General features: G+C 48.5%; 1 protein-coding gene across 1 annotated transcript; it reads left to right on the forward strand.

The window, feature by feature from the left end:
- Window positions 1-785: 785 nt before the first annotated feature.
- Window positions 786-2660, forward strand: LOC119284399 (leucine-rich repeat receptor protein kinase MSP1-like). Its single transcript, XM_037563536.1, has 6 exons — window positions 786-819; window positions 1149-1302; window positions 1483-1598; window positions 1719-2085; window positions 2350-2408; window positions 2578-2660. Exons 1-6 carry the CDS (start codon window positions 786-788, stop codon window positions 2658-2660), a joined length of 813 nt encoding a protein of 270 aa, XP_037419433.1.
- The last annotated feature ends 11437 nt before the right edge of the window (window positions 2661-14097 follow it).

Genomic DNA, 14097 nt, shown 5'->3' on the forward strand with positions numbered 1-14097 from the left:
CGCAAAGCCATGAAACGCCGTCATGTTTTTTTGACACGCAACATGATGCCACGGAAGCACGCCTGCAAAATTGGGGTGCGTTTCGACAGTCGATACATTTTCTACGTTTTTCTCCGTGGAAATACCCAAAAAAGGTCTCCCGACGTGACGCAACTTGCGTTCGTACTTCGATTCCGTCCAAAATAGGCGTGCGAGCCGGTGGGGGTCACTCACACGCGCACGCAAAAGTTGGGTGCGTTTCGTCCATGTTGGGACATAGTCACAGTACAAACCTGAGGTGTCTATGTGTGGGTTACATGCCTCAAGTAGGTGTTCCCTCTCGCAAAACGATGAAACGCCGTCATGCCTCAAGTACTTATCATTTTTAATAAACAACATATTATTCTTACTATAAAGTAAATAATAACATTGGGTTGACGTTTTTCATATTAACTAGTTCTGTATTAAGTAGTTTTCAAATATAATTACATAATAAATTCTATATTTAGTATTGTTTTTAACATAACTACTTAATAAATTCCATATCAAAAAGTGTTTTTTAAGAATTGTATTTTCCAAATTATTTTTAATTTTAAATTATAACAAAAAACACTTACTATTATGAAAATAACTGTAGCCATTAATACAAATAAATAATGAACATTACATAAATTATAGGAACATTTATATAGTACGTAGGGCTTTTCATTAATTATAGAACATTTATTAAACAACTTAATATTATTTTCTAAACAATAAATATATAAAAAAATAATCCCACCTCGCCCGCCGAACGACGCCGTGCGATGGCCGGCCCAGTGACTGTGCGCGACGGCGCGCGTGGGCCTGCCCATTGAGTGTGCGCGCGGTGCGGGCGCAGGGTTGGTGGTGGTGAGGACTAAAGTTTAGTCCCACCTCGCCCGCCGAACGACGCCGCGGCCGCCTTATATGCCCACCTCCTACCGCCCTTACCGAACTCCTCTGATTCCCGCCCCGTCCCGCCGCTGCCCCGTTGGCCTGTGCTGCCAGCCGTAGCTGGGCCGAAAGGCCGGCCCTTTCGCCACCCGGCTCGATCGGGCTGGACCGATTAGGCGCAGTTGCGACCCACACAGGCGGGCTTATTTTCTTTTAATCACTATTTTTTTTGCCTTCTACGCTTCACGGCGCAGGGGAGGTGGAAGGGGCGCTAGAAGTGGACGACAATGTCAAGTACCACTACATTTCGGAGATGATCCTGTTAGCCAGCAACTCTCACGACAACATCATCAAAGTCGTAGACATCATCCAGAGGGAAGACGCCATCATGCTCGTTTATGAGTATCCGGTGAATGGCAGCCTTCAATCCTGGCTGCACCAACCCATGGATGATGTTCGGCCGCTGAGCTGGCCACAGAGGAGGGTCATTGCCATCGGCATGGCCAAAGGGCTCTGCCACATGCACTACAGATGCAAAAGGCCGATCATCCACCACAACATCAACTCGAACAACATCTTGCTTGATCGGAATTTCAAGCCCGTAATAGCCAGTTTTGACGCTGCACAGATGAATATGGCCGGACTCGACCAACCGTTGCCAATTGTTGGCCTGCCTCTTGGTAACTTTGGATACGCAGCTCCAGGTATGTTGGGCGATCGATGCACGCAATGGAATTCTGTCTTAACTTTTCTTCATTACAGGGAATTCTGTCTTCACTATCTTGGTCTTTTAATAACTAGTACTAACAAATGATTAAGTGCAGAATATGGGGTCGCAGCAAGCGGGCTGACGGAGAAGGTCGACACATACAGCTTTGAGGTGCTGATGCTGGAGCTCGTCACGGGGCGGATGGCCAATGAATTTAGAGCGGACGGTCATTTGGCGACTTGGGCGCGGAAGAACTTCACTAAGCTGATGGCAAACCAACAGGAAATGTTCCAGAGTGCCGTGGACCGGGACATCCCAGATCAAGCGCGGTACATGGAGGAGATGGCAACTGTGTTCATGCTGGGCGTGGATTGCACCGTCGGTGATCCGAAGCAAAGGCCATCCATGCAGATGGCTCTCCAACGATTACGCCGCGGCTGTGGGCGTGGCCCATTCCGTGGACTCCTCACCTGCTATCTGTTGTGATGCTTGTTGTCTTTTCTAGAATCACGAATGAATTGTTCATATGATGGCTTGGTTGAATTAATTTGTAGATACATCTCAAGTACAAGTAGTGATGCGGACTGTCGTGCCCTTTTTCTGAGAACATTTTGCTGTCCAGTTGTGTTCACCTCTCAAAATTCTACTGCTCGCTTTCCTTGTCTGTGTGCAAACACTTCTTGCTGCTGTTTGTGAGGACTTGAGCAACTAGTATCTGGCATATTGTTATTTGTTACATTTTGCAGGGTCACGTTTTATATCTACGTTCCTTCTGCTGCTGAAGCAGCACTGAACTATCGAACAGGTTTTGAACATGTACCATGTCTGTGTTTAGCTTGGAGAGCATGTACTAACATTTATCACTATTGTTAGCTAGGTTCAGCCTTTTTATGGTCCTTTGTTGTTTTTATACCATATTATTTGTATTTTTCCTTGACTACTTGTTCCTGACACCCATATTACTTTTCAATCAGGATGCCCCTGCCATACCCATTGCTACAATGCCTTCTTCCATCACGAGACAGCGACCTCTGGTACTTATTATACTGCTGTCTAATAGCTTCGTATGTTGTGTATCCGTGGGTATTCCCCAAAAACAGATGTACAGAAAGCTTTCTTTCAGGAGAGCAGACTGAACCTGATCGGTAATCAACCATCTAGCATGCTCTGCCATTTTGCGGTTTTCCTTAACATTCTTCTTTTCTGTACATCTTGCATGTAATTACACACCACTCCATCTGCCTCCTCTGATACGAAAGAAGCACTAGTGCCTGCCAAGGTATGAATTGACAAAAGATTGTTTCTGTTCTTGCTAGATAAGGCACGATATGTGCAAATTGGATGAAACTATTTCGGTAGTTGCTCGCCATAAAACTCCGATGCGTTTGTGGAACTGTTTGACAGTCATAGTCATACATGCCTGGGGGATCAACTCCGATGCGTTTGTGGAACTATTTCGGACGGATCACTTTCTTTGGACTTTGACAATTTGCCACTAGTTAGATTGTAATTGATCTGATGACACTCTTTTCTTTGCACTTTGATCTTTTGCCACTTTTACTCACAAAAACAATACTAGCAAATGATTGACATAATACATACACAAAACAGTGGACAGGTTTACCCTTTGTGACTGTTTGACTAAAACAGAGCTCAACGATTCCCCAAATCGGGATGAATCCAGCGGCGGCCGCCGCTCTCTCCGGCTTCCTGGCGCCTCATCCTCGCCTCTCTTCTCCCCGCCTCCACGTGCTGCTCCACGCCTGCTGCCTCGTCCGGCGTTCTCTCCTCCAGTCTCCATGGACGCTTGCACACAACGACGAGCAGCAGTGAGGGAAGAATGTAGGGAGTTGATTAATTATTGTCCAAATGATGTTCTGAACTTAGTTCATACAGATGCATCCATCCATGAACCAAGATGCAGGCTCTGAGAACGTCAAAATAATAAAACGAAAGAAAGTTGCAGGCTCTGGCTGCATGCTGTTGTTCATCCACTGTGCAGGGTAGACGACGCGTCGCGGAGCAGGAGCAGTATGAGGCCGGCGGCCCTTGCTGCCGGAGACCTGCATGGAATCAGCGGCCATGCTGCTCGGGGACGGCGCGAGACGACCTGCAAAAGCACCATGGACGAGATGCTGTTGTCCGAGGCGGCGAAGGGAAGGGTCGGTCAGTCCGCGCCGACGCGTCCCTGCAGCCATGGTCACTGGAGCCGCAGCGGCAACGCATATCACGGCAACGTGGTTGCTGGCTGCAGAGCACAAGCAGCAGCGGTAGCGCACATCACGGAATCACGATGGCCGGCAGCAGAGGACAGCCCCGGATGTAACCGCCGCGGGAGGGGGAGCGGGACAGAGATGACTCACCTCGCCGGGATGTAGTCGCCGCGGACGACGAGGGCCGTCAGCCGTCGAGGACCACCGAGCGCGACTCGCCACCGAGTAGCCGCCGCGGTCTCCTGGTTCTGGACTTCTGGTGTTGCTGTCTGCGAGAGGAAGGGGATGAGACGAGCGACCGAGAGCTCCTCTCCCGTTCCTGGTCAATCTGGGAGCATGGCTATTTTGGTCATTATATGCGGGTAGACCTGGGAATGGTTTGGACTCAAACTTCAATTTTGGATCAGTTTTCCTATTGTACTCTTTTGGTTTGGATAAAATGGGCTGAGTTCCTAATGTAAGTTGGTTTGATTTGGATTTTTCCTGTTATTGGTTTGGTTTGGTTCGGTCTGGTCACAGACCAAACAATCCCAAACTATTTCAACCCATGGACTAAGAGCCAAATCGGCCACCAGCTTCTCCTCCTCACGGTTCGCATCGTAATTAATGGCAACGTCCTCTCGTTGTTACTGCTCAGACCGCGGATACAGCGGCGAGGCGGAACCAAAACCACCGTCTCTATGGGCTCGGGTCGTGCACTAGGAATATCAGAAAGGCGGGCGAGGGCTGTGTGTAGAGCAGGTACCGGTTTAGAGCACATGACAAATATGACTTCTCAAACGTCTGCGGATAGGGACCGGACACTCTTTTGCATCTGGACATTCCATACTAGATTCTTAAATCCACAAAAGCATGCAAACGATTAAACCTACTCTCTCCGTTCCTAAATATATCACAAAGAAGACTTATCACATCAAGCTGCACGGTCCCAACTCCTCCCGTGTCAACCCTGCGCGGCGACCGGGGGAAACCCTAGCGCCACCGCGTCCTCGTCCCTCCCCCGACCTCTCCTCCTCGCCGCCGCCGGGGCGCGCCTTTGCCCGGCGTCGGCGGCGGCGGGATCTCTTCTCCCACGACTCGCTGGATCTGGCGCGGGCGGATCGCGGCGGTTTTTGGCGGGGCGCGCCGGCGCGGGTTTGGGGGCGACGGCAGGGCTCACGCTCGCGGTTTCCCCTGGCGTGCGTGGGAGTCCGCTCGGGGCGCGCGGTGGCGGGCGCTGGGCTCTCGGCGGCGTTCCGGCGTGTGCAGGCAGCGATGGTCCCTGTGCGCGGTCGGCGGCTTCGTTTCTGACCCGGACGGCGCGGGGGATGGCGGCGGCCCGGCGTGGCTGGCGATCTGGATAGGTGTAGCAACAGTCTTGCTATTGTATGGCTTTGTAAGGTCTTGTGAGAATAATTAATGAAGTGGCTGTATGCATCGCCCAGATGCAGAGGCCGGGGTCATCCTTCTTTTCTAAAAAAAAACTCGTTTTAGATATTCCATTATAAACTGTATATAGAGAATGGTCTGGATTGGTTTGGATTGAAAATATGTACAGTTTGGATTGGTTTGGATTGCACCCCTTGCTGTTTGGTCTAATCTGGTTTGGTTGCTGGACTTATACACGCATGGATTTGGCTGGGTTTAGTCTGGATTATAAACTATTCCCAGGTTTATATGCGGGACCGATTTGACAGAGGGCAAAAAATCAAAATCCAATGTAAAGAGTGGCAATAGATCAATTGCAATGTATGCAGTGGCAAATTGTCAAAGTGCAAAGTAATTGATGGCAAAGAATCAAAAAACCCTGAATTTATATTCAAAGGATCTTGACCTCTTTGTAGTTCAGTGTATCTCCAGTGCGTTGAAGGAGTTGAAATATACTAATATGTAGCCATCCAGATACAACAAAGAACAGTCCACAGAATACAATTCCTCACACCTAGCAACAGAAAGAGTTAGCACTCATAGAAGGAAAACAAGCAGTAGAAGTCTGCAGAGGCGAATCACTATTAAGAATAACAACTGGCAACCACCAATTCAGTAAGACAGAAAGATGTTCTGACTCTATGGGGAGAGACAGCTGATATGTGGATGCAGTTAAAGGGGTTATGTACTGGTGTAGTGCTAACTGAGAAAGGATAGTTGCTTTGGCTTCTAACAGAATCTGGGAACTTTACAGTTTGATTTCTTTCAATTTTGAAACCTAGCCCATGTTAAGTGGGACGATGTGGTGTGTGAAATTGCCTTTAGAAGTACAACTGTTTATTTAGTCCCTGCCCTGCTGAAAAAGATTATTCTGACATGAGATAATCTTGCCAGAATAAACCGGAAAGGTAAATATACAAGATTTAGTTTTTGTGATTGAGATATTCTATCGAGCACTCGTTCTTTAGAAGCGAAACTCAAGGATGCGGTTAGCCAGATCATGGGAGGTACTGTGAGGGGTATTAATTGTGTTCCCAGAATTATTGTGCTTGTAATTTCTCTTGCTGGTGCCATGTATGGCATCTGCTCTTGGTCTTGACCTGTGTTGTCTCAAGTACAGTAACAGTTAGGCTGAATTCTGCTGTCTTTTTTTTGGACGAAATACGGTTAGCAGTTAGCACTGCTTTCATTGCGCTTAGAAGGGTTCAAACAAGGTACAGACAGACGAAGCGGGAGCAAAAGGGAAGGAAACAAAAAAAAAGGTAGTACAGCATCGTCGATAATCAGTCAGGCTAGGTTTTTCGGCCAAGGTCTGTACTCTAGTCCTGCCAACATCAGTCCATTGACGAGCTTCGAGCTGGAGCTTGCGGAAGACCATCTTGACCAAAGAGGCCAAAATTCTTGTGGTTGTGGCCGGATTGTTACATTTTGCAGGGTCAGTTAACACTTATAATGGCCTTCCTTCTGCCGCTGACTGGAGCTGCGCTGAGTGACCAAAGAGGTCAGAAGAACATCCACTAACTGCTCTTAGCCAGGTTCAGTCCTTTTTGGATGGTTTTTTTTTTCTTTCGCGGCATGTATATTGTTCCATGGATTTTGTACTTTAAATGAATGGAAGTGGGTAATATATGTTGCCGTAAGTTGAAATCTTGCTTGTGTGCAAAAAAGTCAGTAAGGTTGTACTACTACATTGGAGATGTGGACTGAATGTGTCTGTCTGTCAAGTGTAGAGGAAGCTAGCGATGAAAGTGAATCAAAACTAGTAAGAAACAGAACAACTGACTGTACAATGCTGGAATGCTCGGCGATCAGCACGCCCGTCCATCCAGTGTACTCCTGCTGCTAGCGCCGAGCAGCTAACCGGGAGATCCTCCCGGCGGTCCAGCCACCCCCTGACCGGCTTTGGCCTGTGCTCATCTTCGTTGTTTCCGTGCCATGGAGAGTACTGAAAGTGCAGAACAGGTTTGTCTGTCTAAGAGTGGTAACCGTCAGCTGAATTGCCGATGCATGTTTTTCTTCTCCGTGTGCAGAATTCTTGTAGCGAGCTGTGAGCAACTATATAACATCATGCTGCTGGGTCAGTCGACACTCATAATCCAATCCTTGTCCTGACTGGAGCTGCTGCACTGAGTGACCAAAGCGGTCCGGAGAACAATGGCTGACTACTGTTAGCTAAGTTCAGTCCTCCTTTTCATGGTTTTTCCTTCGTCAACGATGGTCATGGACACGGTTCTCCAATCGCGGAATCATCAGTGTGATGTGGCGATAGGTAATCGCTCAAGCTTTGGGATGTCGATTACCACTCTCCCTCAAGTAGACAGACAGACAAAAGGCACACCATCTTTCAGAGAGAGAAAAAAAACAGTTCTGAACTTCTCTGCACTTCCACTCTCACTGGCAAGGAAACGACTGACTACTTCTGATCCAGTTTGATCGCTAGCTACCTCTACACTTGACTGACAGACACACACACACAGATTCAGTCCACATCTCCAATGTAGTAGTATAAAATCCATGGAACAATATACATCGAAGCCATGAAAGAAAAAGACCATCCAAAAAGGACTGAACCTGGCTAACAACACTCAGTACATGTTCTTCTTCTGACCTCTTTGGTCACTCGGACTCGGTGCAGCTCTAGTCAGCAGCAGCAGGAGCCAATTATAAGTGTCGACTGACCCTGCAGAATGTAACAATCCAGCCACAACCACAAGAACTATAAAGACAGGCAGCACTATGCCTCGGTCACGATCATCTTCCGCAGGCTTCAGCTCGAAGCTCGTCAATGGACTGATGCTGGCAGGACTAGAGTGCAGGCCTTGGCTGAAAGACCTTGCGAGCCTCACTGATTATCAATGATGTTGTACCTTTTTTTTGCTTCTATACATTGTTTGAACCCTTCTGAGGGCAATGAAAATAGTGCTAAGTGCTAACTGCATTTCGTCCCCGAAAAAATGGCAGCGGAATTCAGCCTAATTGTTACTTGTACTTGAGACAACATCAGTAAGGACCAAGAGCAGATGCAAGAAATGGCGCCAGCAAGAGGCCTCACGACACCTCCTTATTTGATCTCCCTAACCGCATCCTCGAGTTTTCCGGACCGCTTTGGTCACTCAGTGGCGGTTCATCAGCTGAGCTGACCCCACATGGCTCTTTCCCATTCGCTTCAACTACATCCTCACTGGGGATGTATCTGAAAGAGAAAGAACACGCCTGATAAGAATTCATGAAACTTGTAGATCAACACAGCAGATACATTCTTTTTAAAGCAGGCACAAACAACAAAATCTTTCATAGAATCATCATACAACTAAACTGCAATTTACATTCAGTATTCACACATCTATATATTCACAGGGGGGGAGGGTACATTTGTCGACAGCCTATTAGTTAGTGATCATCCAATTAGTAAAATACCCAAGAAGATTTTGTTGTCCGAAACATGAGAATGCCGTGTTGCCTACTTAACTCAATACTCTGTAACAAGAAATTTCATTTTGCAATTTCCAAATGAGCAAGCACTCCAAAGAGTAACATCATTGAAGATCCACAGAAGGTGTATATCATTGGCGTTGATAGCATGATGTGAATCCACAGAATGTTTGAAATGACTGCGGCAGGTTATAGATGATCCCATATGAGCCATGTCAGCAACTCGGCCAATGGTTCCTTCCAACTGGCTGTTTGAAGTTAACCAAACTGTAGTGGTGGCGACTTGTGCGCATACCCATTGAGCCATCCAGTGCAGACGGCGGCTGATAATACATGATAATTTTGCCTCCAATTTGTTGGAAGAAAAACCGGGCTACCCAAACAGTGACTTGCTCATACTCAATAAACAGCTCATGCAGACAGGTGCGACCCGGTGTGTTGATGTAGACCAGTCCGCGAGAGATGGACGGAAAAGACGACGGCAACATCAGAGGCGGCTCAGACAGATGAGGCAGCCACGGCGTTGTAAGCCGGTGCGGGCGGGAGAATCGGCCACAGGTGCAGACGGGTGAGTTGTCTGCGGTGTTGTAAACCAGTGCAGATGAGAGAGTCGGCCACGGCATTTTAAGCCGGTGCCGTTGGGCGAAGCCGCGGGGACGGGTGAGTTGTCTGCGGTGTTGTAAACTAGTGCAGATGAGAGAGTCGGCCACGGCATTTTAAGCCGGTGCCGTTGGGCGAGTCAAAACCGCGCGGATGGGTGAGTTGTTTGCGGTGTTGTAAACCAGTGCAGATGAGAGAGTCGGCCACGACATTTTAAGCCGGTGCCGTTGGGCGAGTCAATCGCAGGCACGGTAAGTCGCGCGGACGGGCGAGTCAATCGCATTGTGTTGATTTAGCGAGGGCGGCGACCTGCGCACGTACTCGCCAAGCAGCACAGAACGGACAAGTGCTAGTGCAAAAATAATGATGGTGCACGCCCCTTGTGCGACACCTTTGTAATAAACAATAGTCCTGCGAAAAAATATCACAGACCAGAGTGATTGTTCTTTGATAAAAACAACCAGAGTGATTGTTCTTTCATAAAAACAATATGCATTAAAGATAGACAAGATATCACCTGGTATTTATTTGTCGGATGAATATGGATACTGGGATCAAAACATATCAAATGTCTGATGTCTCCACGTGACCTTCTCCTTTTGTCTTAATCTCACATGGAGGACCTGATTGAAGTGCCAGCGTGTGCACGCACTGCTCTTTGACAACAACGTACAAACCCCGGCCTCATGAGTGAAACGCCAAAAACGCCTGCAGCCTCTGCGCGCCGCGCTGCATTTTTTTTAAATCTTCCTTTTTGATTTTCCTTGTCCCATCTTCCAATCGAATCCCCAAATTTTCTTTCTGCAGACGGCAACCAACACGCAAGGGCGCAACAGCTTCGGAAGCAAAAACAAGCAGGGGCAGGGGCGCAGGCCACGGGAGTTGCAGGGCCAGCCGCCCCGCCGGCCCAGCTTGGAGACCGGCCAGCGGCGACTTATGGCGCGGAGGCGGCGACTTAGACAGCCGCAGGGGCGAGGGCGCCTTCCAAGCGGACGGCTCGGAGGAGAGTTACGGGTGAAGCTCTGGCAATTCGGTTTCTCAACATCTCAGGTGGCCGGGCGGCTTGAGGCCATGGCGGCTCAGCGGCGGTGAGGGCAGCTCATGGTGCGGACGACTCTCCCCTGTACACTCACCGCGCAGCAGTGGTTCACAACACGGAGGCCGAAAAGAACTGTGGCGGCCCCTGGTGGAGCGAGGTTTCGGCAGAAGTGGTCGCTCGAGGCCCCGATGGAGACGGCAGCTCAGCTGAAGGTGGGTCGCACGGCGCGTGAGCGGGAGGCCGCGGCGGAGGCACGTGGGCCAGTGGTTGAGGGCAGCTCACAGGAAAAGCGAAGTGCAGATCGGACCGGCGAAGCCCAGCAGATCCACAGCAGAAGCCATGCTGCGTCAGCAGCCATGCAGAGTGCGGGTCGTGGTCGGTTGGTCGAGTCTTCCTCTGAATCGTGGACTCCCCTTCTTCTTTTTTTTATCCAAGCGCCTACCATAACCATTACCCGTAGGAAGTAGAACTCCAATTTAAACATGGTAGTGCTCTTTTAAACAATGCAGCTTTGATCCTTGTGCTCATCAAGTACTAGTACGATGGTTAATGGAAACGTCTTTTAGCTTTCGGATTAGCTTCTGGACTTTGTAATTTATCCTGTCGCGGTTCTCCCCAGGATTGAGACGGATATTCTATTCAACTGTTGCCTGCTAGTTCTCAGTTGATCTCCGCATGCAGTTGGCCGATACTCATAGCAGTACTGGTACTTGTTTTGATCTCCACTTGATTTATCTTTGTATCCACGTGAACTGGTAGTACTAACCAGCCTTGGGACTTGAACCTGTAATCCAGCCGTAGCAACTTGGCGGATCGGACAGCGGAAATCTTTTATCCGTTTCGATGGAAACTGTGACTTGACATCTCGCAGGAATCGGCGAAACCAATCTCTCGTCGGTTTGGACAGATTGTCTCGCGTCGGCAGCATACATAACACAAACCCTAATTTCTTTAATCTCAATCTTGTATGTTGCTCCGACTGCTTACCATAGGGACGACATGTATCCTTCTGCGCCGGCTCTTTTTCATCCAACACATCACGAGCTTCTCGATCCCTGAAAAAGATCCTTTCAAGAACTTATCACCACCGTGTGCAAGCCCACGGTGGGCGCCAACTGTCGTGCAATTGTCACGGCAGATGTCCTTAATGTAAGGACTTAGTCGTGAGGCCAACGTATCTATGTGGTAGTTTGAGAGGGGTTGATCGGGACGAGAGACGCAACACATAAGACAAGGATTTAGATAGCTTCGGACCCCGGAAAACATCATCCGGTAATAGCCCTATATGTTGTTTGTCGCTAGGTCTCATTATGCTCATGAGGAAGATGTCGTATCTCCGGCTCTCTTCTAGTTGGGTCTAGCCCTAGAGATTGTTTCTTGCTTGTCCCTCTTGGGGTGCCCTGCCCCTCCTTATATAAGTTGAGGGGCGGGTTACATGTGGAGTCCTATTAGGATTAGGACTACTCTATTACAAGTGGAATCCTAGTCTGCCCCCTTAAGGGAAAACCCCTTATGCCTTTCCTCGTAAACCGGCCCACCATAATATGAGCCGGCCTTCTGGGCCTTGGACCTAGTCTTCTATCTGACCCCTCATTGGGGCCATCCGTGAGTCGCCAGGTTCGTGAATCGTCAGACCAGTGAGCCGCCAGACTCGTGAGTCGCCAGTCCTCTAGCGGGTTACCAATGAAAACGCCAAGCCCGGCCGAGTCATACCGCGGGGTATATCCCTGACAGGGGGAGAGGAAAACTAGAGGCAAATGGCAATAATGTAAATTGCGAGGAGATGAGATTTGTGATTAGGAACCTAGTTGATGTTGAAGATCCTCCCCGACAACGGCGCTAGAAATTCCTTTTGATGTCTGCTAGAACTACGTCGGTATTTCCCCAAAGAGAAAGGGATGATGCAGTATAGCGACGGTAGGTATTTCCCTTAGTGATGAGACCAAGGTTATCAAACCAGTAGGAGAACCTCCTCACACCACGTAAACAACACCTGCACACAAATAACAAATACTCCCAACCCGACGTGTTAAAGGGGTTGTAAATCCCTTTCGGGTACGGCGCCTCAAGTAGGCAAATAACATGAGGTAAAAAATGGTAGATAGGGTAAATAAATCACGGAACAAATAAATTGCAGTAAGGTATTTTTGTATTTTTGGTTTTATAGATCTAAAAATAAATGCAAGAGAAAATAGATCGCAAAGGCAAATATGATGAAAAGAGACCCGGGGGCCGTAGGTTTCACTAGTGGCTTCTCTCGAGAAAAATAGCAAACGGTGGGAAAGCAATTACTGTTGGGCAATTGATAGAACTTCAAATAATCATGACGATATCCAGGCAATGATCATTATATAGGCATCACGTCCAAGATTAGTAGACCGACTCCTGCCTGCATCTAGTACTATTACTCCACACATCGACCCCTATTCAGCATGCATCTAGTGTATTAAGTTCATGAGAAAACGTAGTAATGCATTAAGAACAATGACATGATGTAGACGAGATCCGTTTATCTATTATGGCAGATATAGATCTCGTCTTGTTATCCTTAGTAGAAACGATACATACGTGTCGGTTCCCCTTCTGTCACTGGATCAAGCAATGGATTGAACCCACTACAAAGCACCTCTTCCCATTGTAAGATAAATAGATCAAGTTGGCCAAACAAAACCCAAATATCGGAGAAGAAATATGAGGCTATAAGCAATCATGCATATAAAAGATCAAAGAAGACTCAAATAACTTTCATGGATAAAAACATAGATCTGATCATAAACTCAAGTTCATCGGATCTCAACGAACACACCGCCAAAAGACTTACATCATATGGATCTCCAAGAGACCATTGTATTGATAATCAAGAGAGAGAGGAAGCCATCTAGCTACTAACTACGGACCCGTAGGTCTACAAAGAACTACTCACGCATCATAGGAGAGGCACCAACGGAAGTGGTGAACCCCTCCATGACGGTGTCTAGATTGGATCTGGTGGTTCTAGACTCTGCAGCAGCTGGATCAATGTTTCGTCGACTTCCCTAGGGTTTCTGGAATATTGTGGTATTTATAGAGCAAAGAGGCGGTTCGGGGGGCACCCGAGGTGGGCACAACCCCCCAGGACGCGCCTGGGCCTCCTGGCACGCCCTGGTGGGTCCTGCACCTCGAGCAGCCCCTCAGGTGCTTCCTTGGCCCATTGGCTTTCTTCTAGCCCAAAAAATTCCTCCAGGAGTTGCGTTGCGTTTGGACACCGTTTGATATTGATTTCCTCCGATGTAAAAAACATGCAGAAAACAGCAACTGGCACTAGGCACTATGTCAATAGGTTAGTACCGAAAAATGATATAAAATGACTATAAAATGATTGTAAAACATCCAAGAATGATAATATAATAGCATGGAACAATCCAAAACTATAGATACGTTAGAGACGTATCAGCGGCCTGAACCTTCTCCATAGCCGCACCCATAAGGGTGCGGTGTTCCTCTACGATGGAGACGCGTTCCAGTGCCTCTCGCATAGTGTCAGCGGCCTCCGAATTGACAGAGGCCGCCGACGGAGCTCCTGCTCCTCCGCCCTCCTTCGAAAGGGGATGTCGATCCGAAGACGGTGCCATACTGGCCTCCGGGACGGTGTTCGCCGAGGGCCCGGACTGCTGAAGTCCTCCCCCCCCCCTCCCCCGATGGTTGTGGGGGTCACCGTGGCCTGCTACACAGCGTCCGAGGTGTTGTCCTCGGGCGCCTTCCGGATTTTCTCGTCCGCCCGTCCCTGGCCAGGAGATGGCCTTTGGGATAACAACTCGGTGTCG

The sequence above is a fragment of the Triticum dicoccoides genome, chromosome 4A, assembly GCF_002162155.2.
Source record: "Triticum dicoccoides isolate Atlit2015 ecotype Zavitan chromosome 4A, WEW_v2.0, whole genome shotgun sequence".
NCBI classification, from domain to species: Eukaryota; Viridiplantae; Streptophyta; class Magnoliopsida; order Poales; family Poaceae; genus Triticum; species Triticum dicoccoides.